Source organism: Neomonachus schauinslandi, chromosome 6 (genome assembly GCF_002201575.2).
Source record: "Neomonachus schauinslandi chromosome 6, ASM220157v2, whole genome shotgun sequence".
Classification (NCBI taxonomy): Eukaryota; Metazoa; Chordata; class Mammalia; order Carnivora; family Phocidae; genus Neomonachus; species Neomonachus schauinslandi.
In genome coordinates this window covers 104,526,422-104,544,539 of record NC_058408.1, presented here as the reverse complement: position 1 = coordinate 104,544,539, position 18,118 = coordinate 104,526,422, and the positions used below count along the sequence as shown (strand labels likewise).

The 18,118-nt window shown below is 41.9% G+C and overlaps 1 protein-coding gene across 2 annotated transcripts in view; it reads right to left on the bottom strand.

The window, feature by feature from the left end:
* Nucleotides 1–500: 500 nt before the first annotated feature.
* LRMDA (leucine rich melanocyte differentiation associated) overlaps nucleotides 501–18,118 on the bottom strand; it is a 1,059,156-nt gene continuing 1,041,538 nt past the window's right edge. For both annotated transcript variants that reach the window (XM_044916082.1, XM_044916081.1), the window contains one exon: nucleotides 501–659. In XM_044916082.1, coding sequence (XP_044772017.1) covers nucleotides 580–659 — 80 coding nt within the window. In that variant the 3' untranslated portion in view covers nucleotides 501–579. The remainder of the gene's footprint in view (nucleotides 660–18,118) is intronic.

Genomic DNA, 18,118 nt, shown 5'->3' with positions numbered 1-18,118 from the left:
AGAAAGATGCTAAAGGATGGTCTATGTTGCGGAGGGGGTGGGGGCGGCTGTGCAGAATAGAAGGGATTAAAATTTAAGGTGAATAAGGGAGGGTAGCCTTCCTCTAAACTGTGACTATTTCACTAAAAATCAACCCACAGCACAATGGTATCAGAGGGCTCTCTACTCAATAGACAAGCTGAAGACACAGTCTCTCTTGCTTGACTACAGCTGGTGAGCATGCTCAGGGAGGCCCCAGGTGTGACCTCTGTTCCCCTGTGAGCAGTGGAGGGGCCAGGCAATCTATCATGGTGTTCCTCCTGTCAGCCCTGGTGCTTTGCTGCCACTGTCTGTCACCCTAGTGGATGAGACCTGCTTAAGGGCAATCATGTCAATCTCTATGTGACCACTCAGTCTAAGGCAAAAGGATGATCTTGACAGGCCTGGCAAAGTCAGCAGAAGTTACCAAAAGCGGAAGTCATAGCCTTCCCACAGAGATGCAGTGTGGGCCATTGTTTTTTCCTTCAGCTTTTTCTTTATTTTTACTTGCCCTTTTTCTTTTATTCTCATGACACAGGCTAAAGCATACAGAACTTGCCATCAGAGCTGGTCGTCTCGGATAAACCTGTTGCCCTCTGAGTTTTTCCCGTAGTAAACATAGCGGCACTTCCCCAGGACACCTGCAAAGAAAAGCAAACACATCTTCAGAGGTGGCGTGATCAGTACAGCAAGGAGGCACAGGTGCAGAAAAGCAGACAGGCAACAGGGTCACGGATCCAGTGGGTGGCAGCACAGGGAGTCAGCCCCGAGAAGGAAGGACCCTACTTCCTTGTCCTCAGAGTTGACACTCACATAAAATGTCTCCAGAGTACAGGCTTCTAGGAATAACGTGTTTCCTGCACAAATTCTCTTCCACCTTTCAAAGACTTCTCTAGTTTGGCCTAGTACACCTTAAAATAAAACATAACCCGAATCTCTAGGTTCCCTCAGTAGAGTTTCTAAAAATGGAAAATTAAGACTTTCAAGGGCGCCTGGGTGGCTCAGTTGGTTAAGCGACTGCCTTCGGCTCAGGTCATGATCCTGGAGTCCCGGGATCGAGTCCCGCATCGGGCTCCCTGCTCAGCCGGGAGCCTGCTTCTCCCTCTGACCCTCCCCCCTCTCATGTGCTCTCTCATTCTCTCTCTCTCAAATAAATAAATAAAATCTTTAAAAAAAAAAAAAAAGACTTTCAAGATGGGTCCTACCCAAGCAAAAGATGTAAAACAATCTTCCCAGAATGTGACTCTTTTCAAGTCCTTTGCCATGAATCAAGATTATGACCTTCCAGGGAGAATCTTCCAAATCTCAGGAGGCATCAAACACATCTGGGTGATCAAGGAACAGTGGTGGTGTTGACAAAATGCCACATGGAAATTAACAAGAGCCTCCAGCATTAAAGGGCTTCTTCTTCCCTTTTTTTTTTTAGGTTGGCTTCATGTCCAGCATGGAACCCAACACAGGGCTTGAACCCATGACCCTGAGATCAAGACCTGAGCTGAAATCAAGAGGAATTGGACGCTTAACTGACCAAGCCACCCAGGTACCCCAAAAGGGCTGAGATGAATTCTCAGGTTGGAATGCCATTGATTTTCATCTTTAGTTTTATTTTAAATAATTTTGTGACTCCACATACAGTTTTTGTTTCATTCAAGGAGATTGTAGGAGAGTTTAAGTATGAAAGATACCTCTAGAGTAGGATCAAATCATTTAACCAACTCAATATTTATTCTAAATATCCATAAGAGATCACCTGCCATAGTTATTATGAAAGCTTTGTATGATCAGTAAGGGTAAATCAGTTTTTCTCAAAGAAAATATTTATAATTACAGTTTGCTTTTTGCCATATTTTTCTTCTAATCTTAGAAAAAGTAACTTAAAATTCAGCTTCACAGAGTTGTCTTATTACTAAAAGTACTTGAGTCTCTGAAGTGTGCATAACCAGAAAAAAGCAAAGAAATGTCTATAAAACGTTAATTCATGAGCCAAAAATCTACCTGTAAAAATAGCTACCTGTATGCATGATTATTTTTTTTCTGTCAGTTTGTTAGTGTGAAACCAATAATCACCATCTATTGCTCATTTGGGGTAAATTAGTACTTGAAATTATCCAGGTTCTTCACAGCAGAAGTTCTAAGTAAATATTTCGGTGATTCTACAAGAGATGATTCTCTACAACAGAACTTTAAATATTATTCTTAATGAAGGATTAAAAATGGCTCTTAGAAACTTTTAAGGACAGGGCAGATGCTCCCCGGTTTGGATGGCCTGGGACAAAGTTGGGAATTCCTGGGGTCACAGAATCTCTTGCGAGTTGGCAAAAGGGCGAGGATGACATTGTTTCATGGCCTCAGGCTGGTCTTGGTGCTCTCATTACTTCTGTTTATCACGTTTCCATGAACAAGTTTACTGCAGACCAATCCTCCCCCTTTAGCCATGTTTTCTCCTTGGCCCCAATCCCGAGTTTCTACGTTTCATAGGTGCTTGGAAACATGGAGCTTGGATAAGACCTCCTTGAGACCCTTCTTGGAGCTAAAAATGATTCCTTTGGCTGTTGGCAGCACCGAGCCGCTCCCTTTATTGTACTGTATCATGTAGCACCTGTGGTTGTTCTAACATTGTTACCAACCCTGGGAGCTGGCCTGTTGGTCAGGCTTGGCTGGTCAGGTTCTGTTCCAGGAACAGTATCCCATACAGGCCTGGGTGCGAGTGTCTCAGATGTTTCTGCAAATCCACAAAGGGCTTCCTTGAGCATAACTGACTCAAATAAACCCTCAAAAATCTGGAAGGATGAGGCCAAGGGATGTTAATTTCTTTCTACAACCCCAGGACAGCATGAATTTTTATAAAAAGAAATGGATAGGGCTGTCAGATGTCATAAAGAACACAGTCTTTCTCTTGAGTAAAAGAATGAAAGGCAGACATGCGCGCGCGCACACACACACACACACACACACACACACACACACCACCCACTAGTGGGTGCATTCTCTCCAGTAAGCCCTCCAGTCTGTTCAGGGACTGAATTTCTTTACTCTATCCTCTTTCCTTGGTAACCGTCAACTCCAGACCTTGCCTAGATACAACCTGGATGGCAAGTGCCATCCTGGAAACAAGCTGGCTACTCCTGGAACGTGGGCTGGAATGTGGAGGGAGGGAGGTGAAGTGTTCTGAGCCCTGTTCCCCAGGCCTTCTTTCTGGTCGGCACTGATGAAAGTCCTTTTTAAGGCTTTCCCTGTTCCTCGGGGCCTGGAAGCAAGAATGTTTACAGACGTCCTGGTGAGAGAGGGCTGTTTGATGAATGCAGGAGACTGGCGAGGTGTCAGAGCTTAGAGAATGAGGCAAGGACATGAGGTATTAATATTGTCAATGATCTCTTGACGGGAAAACAGATACCATACTCACCGTCAGATTTAAATAGGCATCAAGTGCATTGATGACAAAAGGGCAGACTTCAAACAAAGGGCTGAATGGTGGGGAGCAGAGCTAGTCTCTGTGCTGGCAACAACCTGATCGGAAGAGACACTGTCAGGGCTAGAGACAGGCCCAGGATTGTGTGCGGTGACAGAAAACAGAGATGCTGACACAGATACCAGTGCCATATTATGCCAAGGATATTCTAACATTGTCTGCCGCTCTAACGAAAGCTGACATCACTCCCTATCACTTGGGTTCTTCTCCACCCGCTCCTGCAGAGCATTTCTCCCCAGACATCATGACAGAACTTGCTGCTCTAAGTTCCCGGCAGCCCTGTTCTGTCAGAGCACTTGGGGTCAAGGGGCCTAAGGATAACCTCAGTCAATCTAAATTTGGACTTTGCAGGAGGAGTGCACTCATCCCCCTGGTATCTCGGCTACTTGAGGTGATCAGAGCGCCAACGTGTGAGGCGCTGTCACCTTGAATAAAATCCTTACGGGGAAGGCACTCCGTCTGCGGGCTGCTGCAGGAAGGCACAGGGACAGCCTGGCAGCCAAAAATGAAATCCAGCTGCTCACGTTCTCCTGGGGAGAAAGGTGGTCTGGCTAGTGACAGTTAAAATCGGCTGAAATTTTTGAACTCACACCGCCTACAATTGCTTAAATTAAGCAAGTGCTGCCTCTGTTGAGAATCCTACCCGAGCTCACGTTGGGAGGTGATCATTCCCTCACATGGGACTTTAGTGTTAAATAAATAAATAAATGAATGAATGAATGAATGAATGAATAAATAAATGAATGAATGAATGAATGAATGAATGTAACAAGGAAGGAAAAAAAATTCAACCCCACAATCCCATGTGTGGCCATTGGACTTTATTTATCAGGAAGATTATGTGTGGCCATTGGACTTTATTTATCAGGAAGATTATTTGTAAAACAATCGAATCTGCTTATAAATTAAGTGAGGTGGCAGCATGTTTCTCTCTCCCCTGCCTCCCCATGGTCCTCTTCTCTCATCATGGCAACTGCTATAAACGGTGAAAATTACAGAGGGAACAGTTTACTTGCAAAGAACATTTTGACAGGGAGGCGCTCTGAGGCTGGAATTTGGGAACCCGCTGGTTGTGACTCAGTAGGCGGTGGTTTCCGTGTACATCTGTAATGCATTCACTTGTTTGTATCTCCTCGAACTATAACGTCTTGGGACTGCAGGGGGAACAACACATTTAATGGCATATGTAGTGTTTTTAATTAAAATATCTGGCTTTGGCCATAATAAGTGAAACAGGCTTGCCATGCATCAGGCCGACATGTATCTGTCTGTGTGGGGGGCTCTTTTCAGGGGCCCTGAAAAATGACAGTGTGCTGTCCCCTGGGGAATCTGCTCCTGCCAAATGAGACTCCTAATTTTTCTTAAGTAGCTAGCTCTCCCATCAACATAAGCTTTTAAAACTATAATTATGAAAAAAATGTATTGGGAAGAATCTGTTTTAAAGAGGTCCTTTATCTTTTAAATGTTTCCCCCTCTGGAATGGATGTTCTAATTACGCAGGTTAAGTTAAGACCTTGGGGCTGCCTGAGGGGCGAGAAGCAGCCTCTTTTCTTTTGATGCAAGACTGGGATGGTGGGGCAGTACCAGAGACTTTGCCGGGGAAGACCCTGAAAGTCCTGAGTAGAAATGCCTTGTACACTCGTGCAGAGTCCAGCAAAGACCCCTGGGCTCCCTGATCCCCCGGACAGCCTTGCACTTCCACTTGCATTTCTGATGTCTATTTATTAAGGAGAGGTGGGAGAAGACCTGTATTTAAGTCCAGCTCTACCCCTAAGGGTTATGTGACCACATCCATGTGCCTTTTCCTTACTGGGCTGCATTCCCCATTTGCAAAATGAAGGCAAGGGGCCAGATAATCTTGGAAGTTCATTCTAGCTCTGAAATAAGTGATTTAGTATTTTCAAATACTTCCCTTATGAAGACAGGGATGTCAGATCCAACACTGCCTGATGGAGAAGGCAAATCCAATGGTCAGTTAATCAAAAATTTGATTTCAACTAAGTTAGTTCTTGAAACACATCCAGCCCACATTCCCATAATAAATAGAAGAGCTCTGCTGGACCTCAAAATCCCCAAAGAAAGAAGTTCCACTCACTTTTGTGCAGCCTGTATTCCACACTCAGAGCTGGGAAGTGCTTCCTGCAACCTAGCCCATGCCCTGTTAGCTTTGATATGAGCCCATTAACTTATCAACTTTACATTCAACAGAGCTCAACTCTAAGTCTCAGAGTAAGTGGTTGGCCTTTTGTATCTATACAGTAATAGTCAAAATCTAATCTAAACAATAATCTAAACAATAATAATCTAGACACACATAAACATACAAATATAAAAACTTATTTGATGACGGAGTACAGGTTGGACCGATAAATTCGTATTTGTAAAATAAAGCAAAAAGTATCAATGCTATTATCATTATGAACATTAGTTTTGGTAATCATCATTTTAAATGCTATTATCACAAATGTAATTATTGCTGTGTAACGACAAACAGATTTTGATCTAGTGATTTTGATCCCTAGGAGCTTGCAATTAGCGCTATGGAACAGGCAAAGAACAGAGGGCTTCTCACGGAACTCCTGTTTTCCAATCTGTACAAGTAAAGGAAGGAACTAGACTCTTTACGGCCTCTGAAAAAAGTGATGACAGTGTTGTGAAGAGGTGGGTCCAGTGACAGGGAAAGAGTATCTGGAGAGTCTTTCTGGTCCACTGATGAAGGTTCTAGAACTATGCTTCCATGTGACACTATACATACCTGTGAACATGTCACCTCTACAATACTCCCTCCTCCCCAATTTCTAATGCCCAGTGGCTGAAACAGCAGAGAAGAGGTGTTCAATAAATACTTGATGAATAGGTTAATACCACTGAAATTATTACCTATACACAATTTGAACAGAATCCACAAAGTTAGGAATTTCAATTGCTGAACGCTCATACCTTAACCTCTGCTAAGACTACATGTCTGAAACAGCTTAAAAATATACACAGATTGAATATCTGCATTATTAAAGAAGGGGGCAAAATGACAGAAGGCAACAGTCTCAATTCCTAAACACCAGGGTTGTTTTTATGCTGAACACTTTCCTCCCACAGAAACAAAGCCATCACATTATCTGGCTGGAAAGAGAGAAGTGAAGTGAATGTTATCATCCAGCCTTAAGAGCTGTAAACATCATACACGGGGAAGGACATTCCGCAGAAAGCACATTCGTCGGTCTTTGTTATGTGTGGGTCGCGAGTAAACTGGGAGCTAGAAGGGAATAAACACCCATGTTTTATGATCTTGAGAAGTGGCTGGAGCAGTACCCCGAGGTCAGCCCGTGCGATGAGCTATCAGCTCTGCTGTGGCTATCACACCGGATTTAGCAGAGCCTGCAGAATTACAGGCTCCCAGCACAACATCCTCCTTCAGTGTCAGCTACTTAAATACAAAAGCAAAATGAAAAGAAGAGAGATTGTAAAAGGTCTTAAGGGAAGGGGTTGCTTAGGAGCTGTTTTTGTGGAAGGAGGACAAAGTCCACCGTCCATGCCATGCAGATATTCCCTTCGTCTGCATGCCCCTCTGAGAAGCCTCAGGCCGGGAAGAAAAGGGGAAAGGCTCTCTAGGTAGAGAAGTCAAAGAAGAAAGTGAGAGACTTCTTTCCCAAACTAGCTGAGGGTGATTTTAGGCAAGTGTCTCAGTTTATTATCTGCTTCTTGGGTTGGAATCGGGTGCCATGGTTGTTCAATGCTTGCTGATCCCAAAAACATCTGTAGGGGCTCCTGCTGTCTCCTCCATCAGCCAGGGGCACAGGAACCTTGCTGACTACTGCAGTGACTACCTCAAACAACGCTATGCAAGGGATGTCTCCTAGTCTCTCAAATGAGCACACTCCAGAACTTTCCTCCTTTATTATATAAAACAACCCCAGGAGAGGTAGGAGCAGCATGCCCTGCTCTCTTGTTCCTGAGATACTGCCGTGGCAGACCTTTGAATTCTGCCATTTTGACCCCAAGGATGCTTTGGCTTCATGCTTATGAATACAAACATGGAGACTAGCCTGGTAATTTTTCTTTAAGAAAGCATTAATTATTCAGAGCAAACTCCATTTAGCCAATTTAATTCCTTAAGTTTTAAATGCAAAGTTAAACCATATTCTATGTTTCACATTTCACTTCTATTTTATCAAGTTTATTTTCAATGGAATCAATTCTTTTCCATGTACTTTTTACATCAAGGCTAAATTTCTCAGCTTTTGCCCAATATCAAAGTTGACCGGTTATAGCTTCTAAATCCCGGAGTCATCAATTTTTACAAAGTCACATTACCTTGAGTAAAATTTTGCAAATCTGAATTGTGACAGGAAGACTTGTGCCTTCTGTTAAAGTTTAGTCAACTCACTTTATTGTGTGTCGTTTTGGTTCATTTCAATTTTATTTTGTTTTCATTATTTCCACCAAGGCTAATTTCTCCCCGTGAATATACCAACAAGATATAAATCTTGGTCAGTTTTTTTTTTTTTTGTCCATAATAAATTACATTATGTGCAGGTTTAGTTGCTGTCAGTTTTATTTTGGATTGGCTCTTTCTACCGGCAATGCTTATTATAAGTTAAAGTAAATGATAGTTTTTATTCATTTCTTAGCACAAAGAGTATGCAGGACAAAGATCAATACTCTGGATGCATGACAGCATCCAAACGGTGGGGTTATGACGTGCTGCTTTCTACCAAGCACCGGTCAAAAAAACAAAAATACAGCATGGGTCACAGCATCCAAGGATTTGGATGCATCCACATTCTGAAAGAAAGCTGATTGACATCAAATGCGGGGCCACCTATCTCTTTGAGAAGAGAGCACTTGGCCCCAGTGCTCAGTCCCCCAGGGGAGGCCCAGTGGGAAGTTAAAATTTGCACTGAGAGCAAACAGATTATATAGCCTCTGCTTACACAAATGCTGGGCCTTGTCAAGCCTCACCCACGTGTTTGTGAGGAAGAAAAAGCCAGGGAGGGAAACCAGTCAGCAGAGAAAGGATCTTGGCAAAACCTGCCCTGAAGGTGATAGGAATGCAAGGCTGAGACGCCAGCCTCCCAGCCTGGGGGAAGCTGCACAAACGGTCACATGACTGGGCAGACAGGTTGATGTGTGACAAGCCAGAGCCTGTGGAAAATGCACTCTGGGCTCCCAGGGCAGCTGAAATGAGGCTTGTCATTTTAGAAGAAGGGAAGGAGGTCAGAAAGGAGGAGAAAAATGCAGGGCCAGGTTTGTCCTCACATAATCTGCTAGTGGGAAATGTAAAAGCTGGTCAAACTCCAGAAATAACCACACCTTAGAGTGGACCCTCAGTAACCAGCTCCACTATCCCACCTTGAGCCTGTGGTCCCTGCCCTCAGGTTGCAGATGCCGTGGCCCTACCCAGACCTGACCTGGCCGTTCAAAGTCCTTTCTACATAGAGGAAATATTAGGCTGACAGAATTAAAAGTTATCTGGCAGCAGATGTTTCCATTATGTGAATCCTGGAAAGGAAACAGTCAACACACTTTTCCTCAGATGTCAATGCTTTTTAAATTGTGTTGTATTGAGGTTGTTCAGGTAGACAGAGACTGATGGGAAGAATCCCAGGCTGAGGGTGGGCTCACTTGCTCTTTTTTAAACTTCATTAATATGTTTGGCTCTTATCTCTACATATGCTGTATTTCAATCAAATAGGAACATATACACATCAGAAATCAATAGTAAAGATTTCCTTGCTCCAACAATATCCCTCCATTAAAAAAAACAAAAACAAAAACAAAACACAAAACCTGCTAAATCTTCTTAGTAGTCCAAATTTCGTTTTTTCTTCTCAGGCTACATTTTTTATGCCGAGTTAAAATGAAGCCAGAAAGTTTTTATTCTGACTTCCTAAACAATGATTTATTTATACACTCTTACAAGAACACTCTATTTTGCTATACTTCCTAGCAAGCTTAAACACAGAATAGAATACTTCTGTTTAAAATTATTTCTTTAACTGTACTGAAGAATTCTCATTGAGACAAAATTTAAACATCTTCATTTTAGGTCAAGTCTTTCGTTTCATAATGGCAGAAAATGAGGTTTAAAGTGGCTTCGCCAAGGTCACAGTGCCAGACCAGATGTCCATGCAACTCTACCTGTCTAGCCCAGGTATCTCTGAATGATAGGAAACTGCCCTTAAGACAGGGGAGCACTCCAAAGATCAATCTGACATAGGCTGACTCCTACTTTTCCATTGGGAGAAATTGAATCTTCAAGGCCCGTTTGGTGTGAGCATGTTCCCCTACTCCCCATCTCTGTATTCTAAGTGGGGTTTAATGGATTTAAGATGGGCTGGATTCCAAAGTGCATGCCAAGATGGAATGCAAATCAGTTCAGATTCATGAAATTCACTTCTGTGCTGCTCACTGATGGATGTCACATAAACCAAGCTGTCAATCAAAGTGGACAGTGGTCAAGTGGTATGGCTTCATTTTTCTTTCTTGGTATTCTTTTTTCTTTTTATTGAAGAAAACTCAGAAATCTTTCAGACAGGAGAGAGAAAAGAAAGAAAAATTCACCCCTTCATCACCTCCACCATTTCCACCATTATGTCCACATTCCTCTTTTCCATCTTCCGTCTGAAGTCAAGAGCATTGCCACTAGAGGGCAGCATGAATTTAGGAAAAACATCAGCTTTCTTAAAAAAATGATGGCAACTATTCAGGAAGGGCCATTAAAGGCACACTGTGCTTTTGGTCACCAATTATAAGTTCTGTAATGATCAATATGTCATGTTTGCTCAATCTATACTGAAGGCTTTCTGGGAGTGAGGCAACCAAACAACCCCGTTTTGGATTCCCCTAGCCTTGATTCTGAAGACTGATTTTCTTTGCCATCAGTCGCTCTAATTCATCTTCCAGGCTCAGGGGTTGGGGATGTTTACTTAATACCTGCATAAATATAAAGAAGTATGCAAACTAATACACAAGAAAAATACCTGCATTTCCTAGAAAAATATCATTTTCATGGCAGAAATCCAAAAGGAAATATGCTACCCAATGGCATGGAGTTACCAATTATTGTGACAGCAAAAAAAGTAGAAAACTCAAAAATAAAACAAAATAAAACTGGATCAATAAAATATACAAAAGATGTGTATACTCCATCCACACAAATCATAGCTGCCCAAACCCACCCAGCTATCATCTTCCCTCTTAGAGTATCTGGTCCAGACTAATCAGAAAAGAGAGACAGTGGGTGCCTGGGTGGCTCAGTCAGTTAAGCATCTGCCTTTGGCTCAGGTCATGATCTCAGGGTCCTGGGATCAAGCCCTGCACAAGGCTCTCCACTCAGTGGAGAGTCTGCTTCTCCTTACTCTCCCTCTGTGCTCTCTCAAAAATAAATAAAATCTTTTTAAAAAAAGAGAGGAAGGAAGGAAGGAAGGAAGGCAAAAGCAGCTCAAATAAAAATAAAATAATAATTCCAGCTTCTCTTTGACCACTATTTGGTGCCCATCATTAGTCTCTGGTACATGGGTCAGTGTTTATTTTCATGGCCTGACAGCAAATGACCACTTCCCTTTAGGAGAAATGAGATACTCATGGGTTTCCAGGGATTTCAAGATTATCATTATTTTTAAAACAGCAATAAAGGTATAACATTCTAGAGCATGGCATTTTAAATTAGAATTTTTTAGGAGTAAAAGCAATGAGTAGATTCAATCAGAGAAGGGAGTACACAAAAATCGGTGTTACTAGACCAGGGGAAGTAGAGCTGAGTGCAGGTGGGGCTCTCCATCTCAGCTGAGAGACCTTTCACATGGTCAGCGAAGCATGTGTAAAATGGCTCTCACACACTTTCTTCCCATACACTTTCTTTCCTCATATAACAGTCATGTGATTGACTAGCCACTAGGGGAATGTTGGGTTCCAGTTAACTAATTAAATTATCTCATTAACTCATGACTAACTAGAAACCTTTCTGAGTTTTCTCTCGTACCTCAACACTATGTAAAACCAAAGTCAGCTTCATTGTCTTACCAGGTATATCACAGTGACCACAAATGAGGATTTCTTTGAGTATCTATAGTGAGGATGATACAGTTTAGAAGCTTAGCTGGGATGGGAAGACTGTTCATTGAACATTTCTCAAGGTCTTAGGATCTCCTTTATGTATGAGCTCCAAAAGGGTAGAGATGACAACTTTTCATCCTTGCTTCATGAGGCTCAGGGCATGTAGGTACTCAATAGATTATTTTTTGTGTGTGGAATAAATGAAAGAATCCTAGGATGCAACTTGCCCTTGCACCAGAATCACCTGGAAGGCTTGATAAAACAGACTGCTGAGCCCCATCCCCAGAGTTTCTGATTAGTGGGTCTGAGATAGGGCCAAGAATTTGCATTTTTGCTAGTTCCCAGGTGAGAGTGATGCTGCTGATTAGGGGACCCCACTTTAAGAAACACTGTTCTAGGAAAACCCAAGGGACTCCTTTTTTTCCTTTTTAAAAAATAAAACCCTTGACATTAGCTTTTATTCTTAAAAAATTAAGATCACACAAATTCAGAGACAGAAAAGCTAGTTGACTGAGGGTCCTAGTGTATTGAGTTTTAGTAAATGAGTTACTGTCTCCAAACAACATCCTGAAAACCAATGGCACCTAAAATTAATAATAATAATTATTATTATAATTATAATAGTTGTGCCAGCTCTTTAATAAGAAACAAAAAAACATAAAAGTCTAAATTTAAGTGATGTGTAGACTGTATTAACAGAAGAAAAGAAGAAAAGAGTTGTTTGGATAAGTAGAGTGGAACTGAACCTGGAAACCATAATTTATGAAGTATAGGAAAAAAAAAAACTTGCAGAAAAAATTTCCCAGAAAGTCTTTAGCTTTTCTCTAAAAGGATAGAATCTTAAATGAACAAATCAGAGCAGTGGGGGTCCTCCTGCAGAGTTTGAATGGGAATTCTGGCTTTGCTCTCAAGCACAAATTTGCTTTTGGGTTTCAGATCTGCTCCTATTAGAAAGCTTACATCAAAAGGGGGGAAAACATCCACAGTTCTGTCTAGTTCTTCAAGCTAAAATTTCTCAAGAGAGTCATTGAAAATAAAGACAAGTTGCTTTTTTGTTTTTTTTATTCTTCAAGCTGCAAAAAAAAAAAGAACCTCTCAAATAAAATTAAGCAGAGCCAGTAACAACTAGGTTTGTCATAATTTAAACTCTGCAAGGATTGGGGGAAAGACCTTCCTTCTTGGGTGCATTAGTCCAGCCTCCATCTGCCCTTCATTAGAATCCAAACAAACTTTTCCTGTACTGATATTACTATAATCTTTCCTAATTCCAGGACACTCTAAATTGCTTTCTCCAAAAGGAAAACAAAAGGAATCTGCTGATATATGAGCTAACTGAAAGTAGTTTGCATTATATAAAAAAAAATATGTTGTTGCAGAAAGCACAGCATAATTCTTGGGCACTAGCAAATCTCAATGCCAAATGCCAAAATATTTTCATTATTTCCTGATCTTTGACTTCCCATCCTCTAACCTGCCTTGGAAAAATAAAAAGTCCATATATATGCTAATGCTAATGAAAGAAACTATAGGTTAAGTAAGAATTAATAGTAGAAAGCAGTTTATAAGAGCCATATGAACCTCTTGTACATTTTTTTTTACCCAAGATAAAGACAAAGTAAGCAGTAGAAGAACATATTATAAGGGCCTTCATTAGGGGCAGGCTCATTAAAACTTAATGAAGGCACCAGAGTCTCTCCAACAATATTAAGAGGGGTGCACTTTTTACCTATCAGTGGAATGGCCCGGGTTGGAGAGACGTTGCTGACAATGGGTGGTACCAGGTATTATCTGTCTCTGGAACATACTACTTTGATGGCTTGGGATATTACCTCTTTTATTTGGCTGGCTTGAATTCGTCAGGATTCACCCTGTGGTGAGTTAACATGCCTCCATATTGAAAAAAAATTGCCCATGGGCCAATGTGAGCCTCGCACCTAATAGAATACATCTGGCTCTGACAGTTTGATGCCCAGCTCTGAGCCACATTCGGCAACACAAATTAACAGCGTAGACATTGCCCACGCTGAGCAGGAAGTAATAACCTGCTACCTGCTACTTGGCCAAAATCTCATTATAAGCCATTACGGTAATTGAGGGCCAAGACTCTGTGGATATTAGACTCCCCGAGCGCCAGTCGTTAGTTCCGCAGAAGAAAGACTCTGAACGGAGGGGGCGGTGGGGCCGACTGAGGAGAAACTGTTTTGGACCATAGCGTGAATTCCTTCTACAGGGTGCTCTGTGGCTCTGGGAGCTCTGGGAGCTGTTTCTCTTTTGCCCCAAAGTCCACACGACCTCTGGGAGTGGGTAGGGGGGTGTCAGGACTCCAGGATGCTGACGTAATTCTTGGTAGGCCTCCAGTAATGCTATATAATTAAAATTTGGTTTAAGTGAATATTGAGGATAGCCACAAAGGGAAGAAGAAGGCAAAAGAAGTCAGAATGCTCCAGAATAATATGGGTAGAAGCTGGGGTAGAGAGAGAGGAAGAGGGAAGCCACCTGTTTTCCCCAGAAAATGGACCCTCTCTAGAATTACTGCACCTATATGGGCTTCCATTCTTCTGTAGGGGGTAAGGCCAGTCCCTTTATCCTGGAAGACTGGCCCTCTTAGTCTCTGTCCAGGGTTGGGCAGCTAGGGATGAAGTGGTGTGGGTTTGGTAGAGGGAAACAGGACAGAAGTCCAATGGATCAATCAAACAGCAGATCAATTAACCTGGTTTTTGGTACCATGAGGACGGTTCTGGACTGTAGTAACCATGACAGCTATCAATAAATATCTCTTAGAAAGAGTTACAGAGGGCCAGGGAAAGGAGTAATTGAAAATACAATAAACCATCTCCAGAAATTCCTTCTTATCGTACTACATACAAATCCCTCCTCCACCCCCACACCTCACACACACCCCAATAAGAACAAAATTCTCCAATTATGGGAGCATGTTTATGCCAGGTTTTACCTCGGTTATACTCAGGGGTATCCTAAAACTTCTGAGTGCCAGGTCTTCTCCAGAAATGACTAGAAGCCTAGTTAACAAATCTTCCTGGGCATCCACAAGTTTCCATCACATCCTACGCCATGTGTCAGTGAAAGGATCCCTGGTCTTGGAATTTTCAAAGAGTCGGTATTTGGGGGGAAATAACACTTTGGTGGAGGAGAGAGGATGCTGCTGAGCATGAGGACATCTGTGAACAGCAGGTGCGCACTCAGGACACCCTAAGACGGTCTTCCTGTCTCAGCCACACCAGCCTCTCAGTGTTTCTCTTCACCTAGAGGGTTAAGTACAAGCTGGATGGAGCCTACGAAATGGCTGCTGTTCGTACAAGTGAGGCCTTCCCTCTAACTAGATCCTTCAGGAAAAAAACAAATTAATCAACAGCGAGCTGAAGTGGGTTTAATGATTGCATTCTGCATACAATCAGCTTTTCCCTTTTCAAGGGCCATCAATATGTCAAGGGAAGACATATCTGAAGGATATAGCTCTTAACATCAAGGTTATCTATTCTGCACAAGGCTCCCACTCCTCGCTGGGCTGATACTCCACGCTGCCTCTGTCTAACATTTTCATCAACTCTGTAATCAATCAAGGTAATAATGTTGTGCAAAAAATCAATTAACAACGCAATTAAACTTTCCTTATTATCTCAAAGGGCTGAAATAATACCTAAAGGGAAGATAGACTCACTGAACGCAGACATCCATAATCCAGTGTGAAAGTGAATTATGAGGTTGGACAGATGCAGGCATGTGCGGGTGCTGTTATTTTCCAGGGGTTATATCTCATCGTGGCAGTGTATCAGTCAGCCCCAATCCCAGACCCTAAAATTCCAAATTACTTTTAAGAAATATATGATGTACAATATCCATTTCATATTCTTTTAAAGATAACCCTCTCCCCTCCAAAAAAATTGAACAGCCATATTATTCAAAGACAAAATGATCTTTCAACAAGAACATAAAATATAAAAGCTATAATAACATTTACATCTGTATAGCACACATCTCTGTAAATGCAGGTCATTTATTATACATAATCTGCAGAGCCTAAGAGGCCCGGGATGCGGCACAACATTTAAAACCCAAATGCGTGAATGTGCAGACTCCTATGGGAAGGCTGTGACTTCCCCCAAGTGGAGGTCTCACCCATGCCTGCCACAGGCGCACGCATGCACACACGTACACACACGCAGGTAGAAGCATCCGGAACACCAGAAGTATCACTCATTTAAAATGAGAATGACTATATTATTTAGCAATTACACTCAGCTTGCCCTGAAACGCTGTCCTTAAGAATCGAGCACTTATAGTACATAAAAGAGACGACTATTAACCTTTTGCTGCAATGAGGACTGCGAAGGGCTTGAAATTTCTCAGTGAAATAGGATACATAGTAGAAAAAGAGGAAGGGGTTCCCTGACATTTACAGAGCTCATATTAAACTGTTCAGGACCCACATGCAATGGTCTGGCTCCAACAAAAGACAGAAGGGGAAACAATGACCAGAAGAAGGAAGGTTAAACAAACAAACAAACAAACATCAAAGCAAAAGCCAGCAAACAAGAAGTGCTGATCAAATACGGACATTATTTGAATATCCTCTTAACTCCTGGAAATAAAACACAGCAACACTTAAAGGATCACTATGAACAGATGTCAAATGCAAATGCCCGCACAAAAATCACCTCTCTGCACTCGTCCTTCTCCATCATGGCACCAGAGGCTTCCCTATGGCAGAGTGGGAGGATCTCACAGCATATATGGAGAGCCTAGGAGATCCCTGGAAATTCGTAGGAGCCAAACGAACTGATCCAGAAAAGCACAATTCCAAATTTGGGCCTCAGAGAGTTATTTGAATCAGAACAAGGAAGGATTTCGCTGTGTTTCTTGATCAAACGTGTTGCTACGTGAGCTCTAGGTTTTGGTAACACACAACTATTCTCCTAGCGGTGTGGATTTCCACATATGCCACTTGGGAGTTGGGCACATATCGGCGCTTGAAAATATCATTGCTCAACAATGAATTCCTTTATTGCAAGTCACTCACTTGCAACAAGGACCCATCTTCTTAAGCCAACTTTCCCCATTTTCAGCACAGCAAGGAAGCAGGACTGAGCCCCAAGTGCAGATGTACATGAACAGTAAAACAAGACAAATGCATACAAGCGCTTGCTCTGTAATTTCTTAAGAAAAATAAGAAAGCAAATCGTGATGTACTTTTTGGTACAGAATTTCAACAGAGAAATCGAACAGGTTAGTGAATCCTGCCATTTCTCTAACCTTACGGAACATAATTAATATGTTTTCATTTTCAATGACTATATTGTGTGTGTATCAACTGGAACTGCTCCTGCTGTGTATTTGATTCCACTGACGATGGGGTGGGTTGGATTTTAAATGATGTGTGAGCACTTCTGTTCTTTCCGTGCTCTGGTTTATGTGTTATTCATGACTTGCATTACAGACATGGCTGATACACAGATGTAAATGTTATTAAATCTTTTGTATTTTAGAGGCTTTGTGAAAGGCTTCTTTGTTTTCAAATAATTCTCTTAACCACCAAAAATAACCAGTAATACATGACAATGTCTTGGGAATTTTTTTTTCCACTGAATTTTCTGATGATGAGATTTTCTCCTCTCTACTGCTATTTTTTCATCAAAAAAAAAATGTGGGATAAGTTGGCAGATGGAAGAGTTACATCTTCATACTACCAGTCAAGAACAAATTCATGAGTGTGTATGTATGTGCCTGCACAAGTGTGTGTTGTGTGTTTTGTGTGTATGTGTTACACATGGGTGCCTGTGTGTGCACTGTTTTATGCGTGCTGTGGGTCTTGTAGTAAATCATGTTATATATGTTGTATGTCTTACTTTTGTCTGTGTGCATCTCGAGTATGACTGTGTTATATGCGCACATGGTGTGTATGTGGGTGTGAATATGTTGACATCATTACGCTGGATCAGAGCTCAAAGTTGCCAATTCTCAATTGCCTGCCAAAGAAGCAGTTGCCTTACTGCATTTTGGTATCTGACATAATTTTTAATCTGTTTTCACTTTGCTCCATCCTCTTCACATTTCTTAGGATTTCAACAGAAATGTGGCAGAGGATAAACCTCTTCATACAGACAGCACTTAATCAGTCTGTGCCTCTTACTGGTTCACTTTTCTTTATTGATTTTAAATTTAAATGATGCTCTGAGGCTGAACAATGCACCTCCACAAATATAGCTGACTTCACTGAAGGAGGTCAAGAAAGACAGAGATGTGTGTTTCAGTCCTGAGGTTAGTAGCCCAACTTCAAAGAGCTCTAAAAGGAGAGAAGGCTTGGGCCCTCTCCATCCTCAGGGCAGTGTGGCTGATTTCAGATGTGCCCCTTTTAGAAGCACAAGAAAGGTCATATCAACTCTGGGAAATGTGGAGGAGTCCAAAGATCAGGTTCTAGCTCCAGGTCCATAGTATGTGTCCTGTGCAACTTGTTCAATTGTTCCGGACCTTGGTTTCTTAGTGTCTGGAGAAAACACTTCTTACTTCTGTTCTAATAATATAATCGCTATTATCATCTACGTATATTTTCTATGCTGT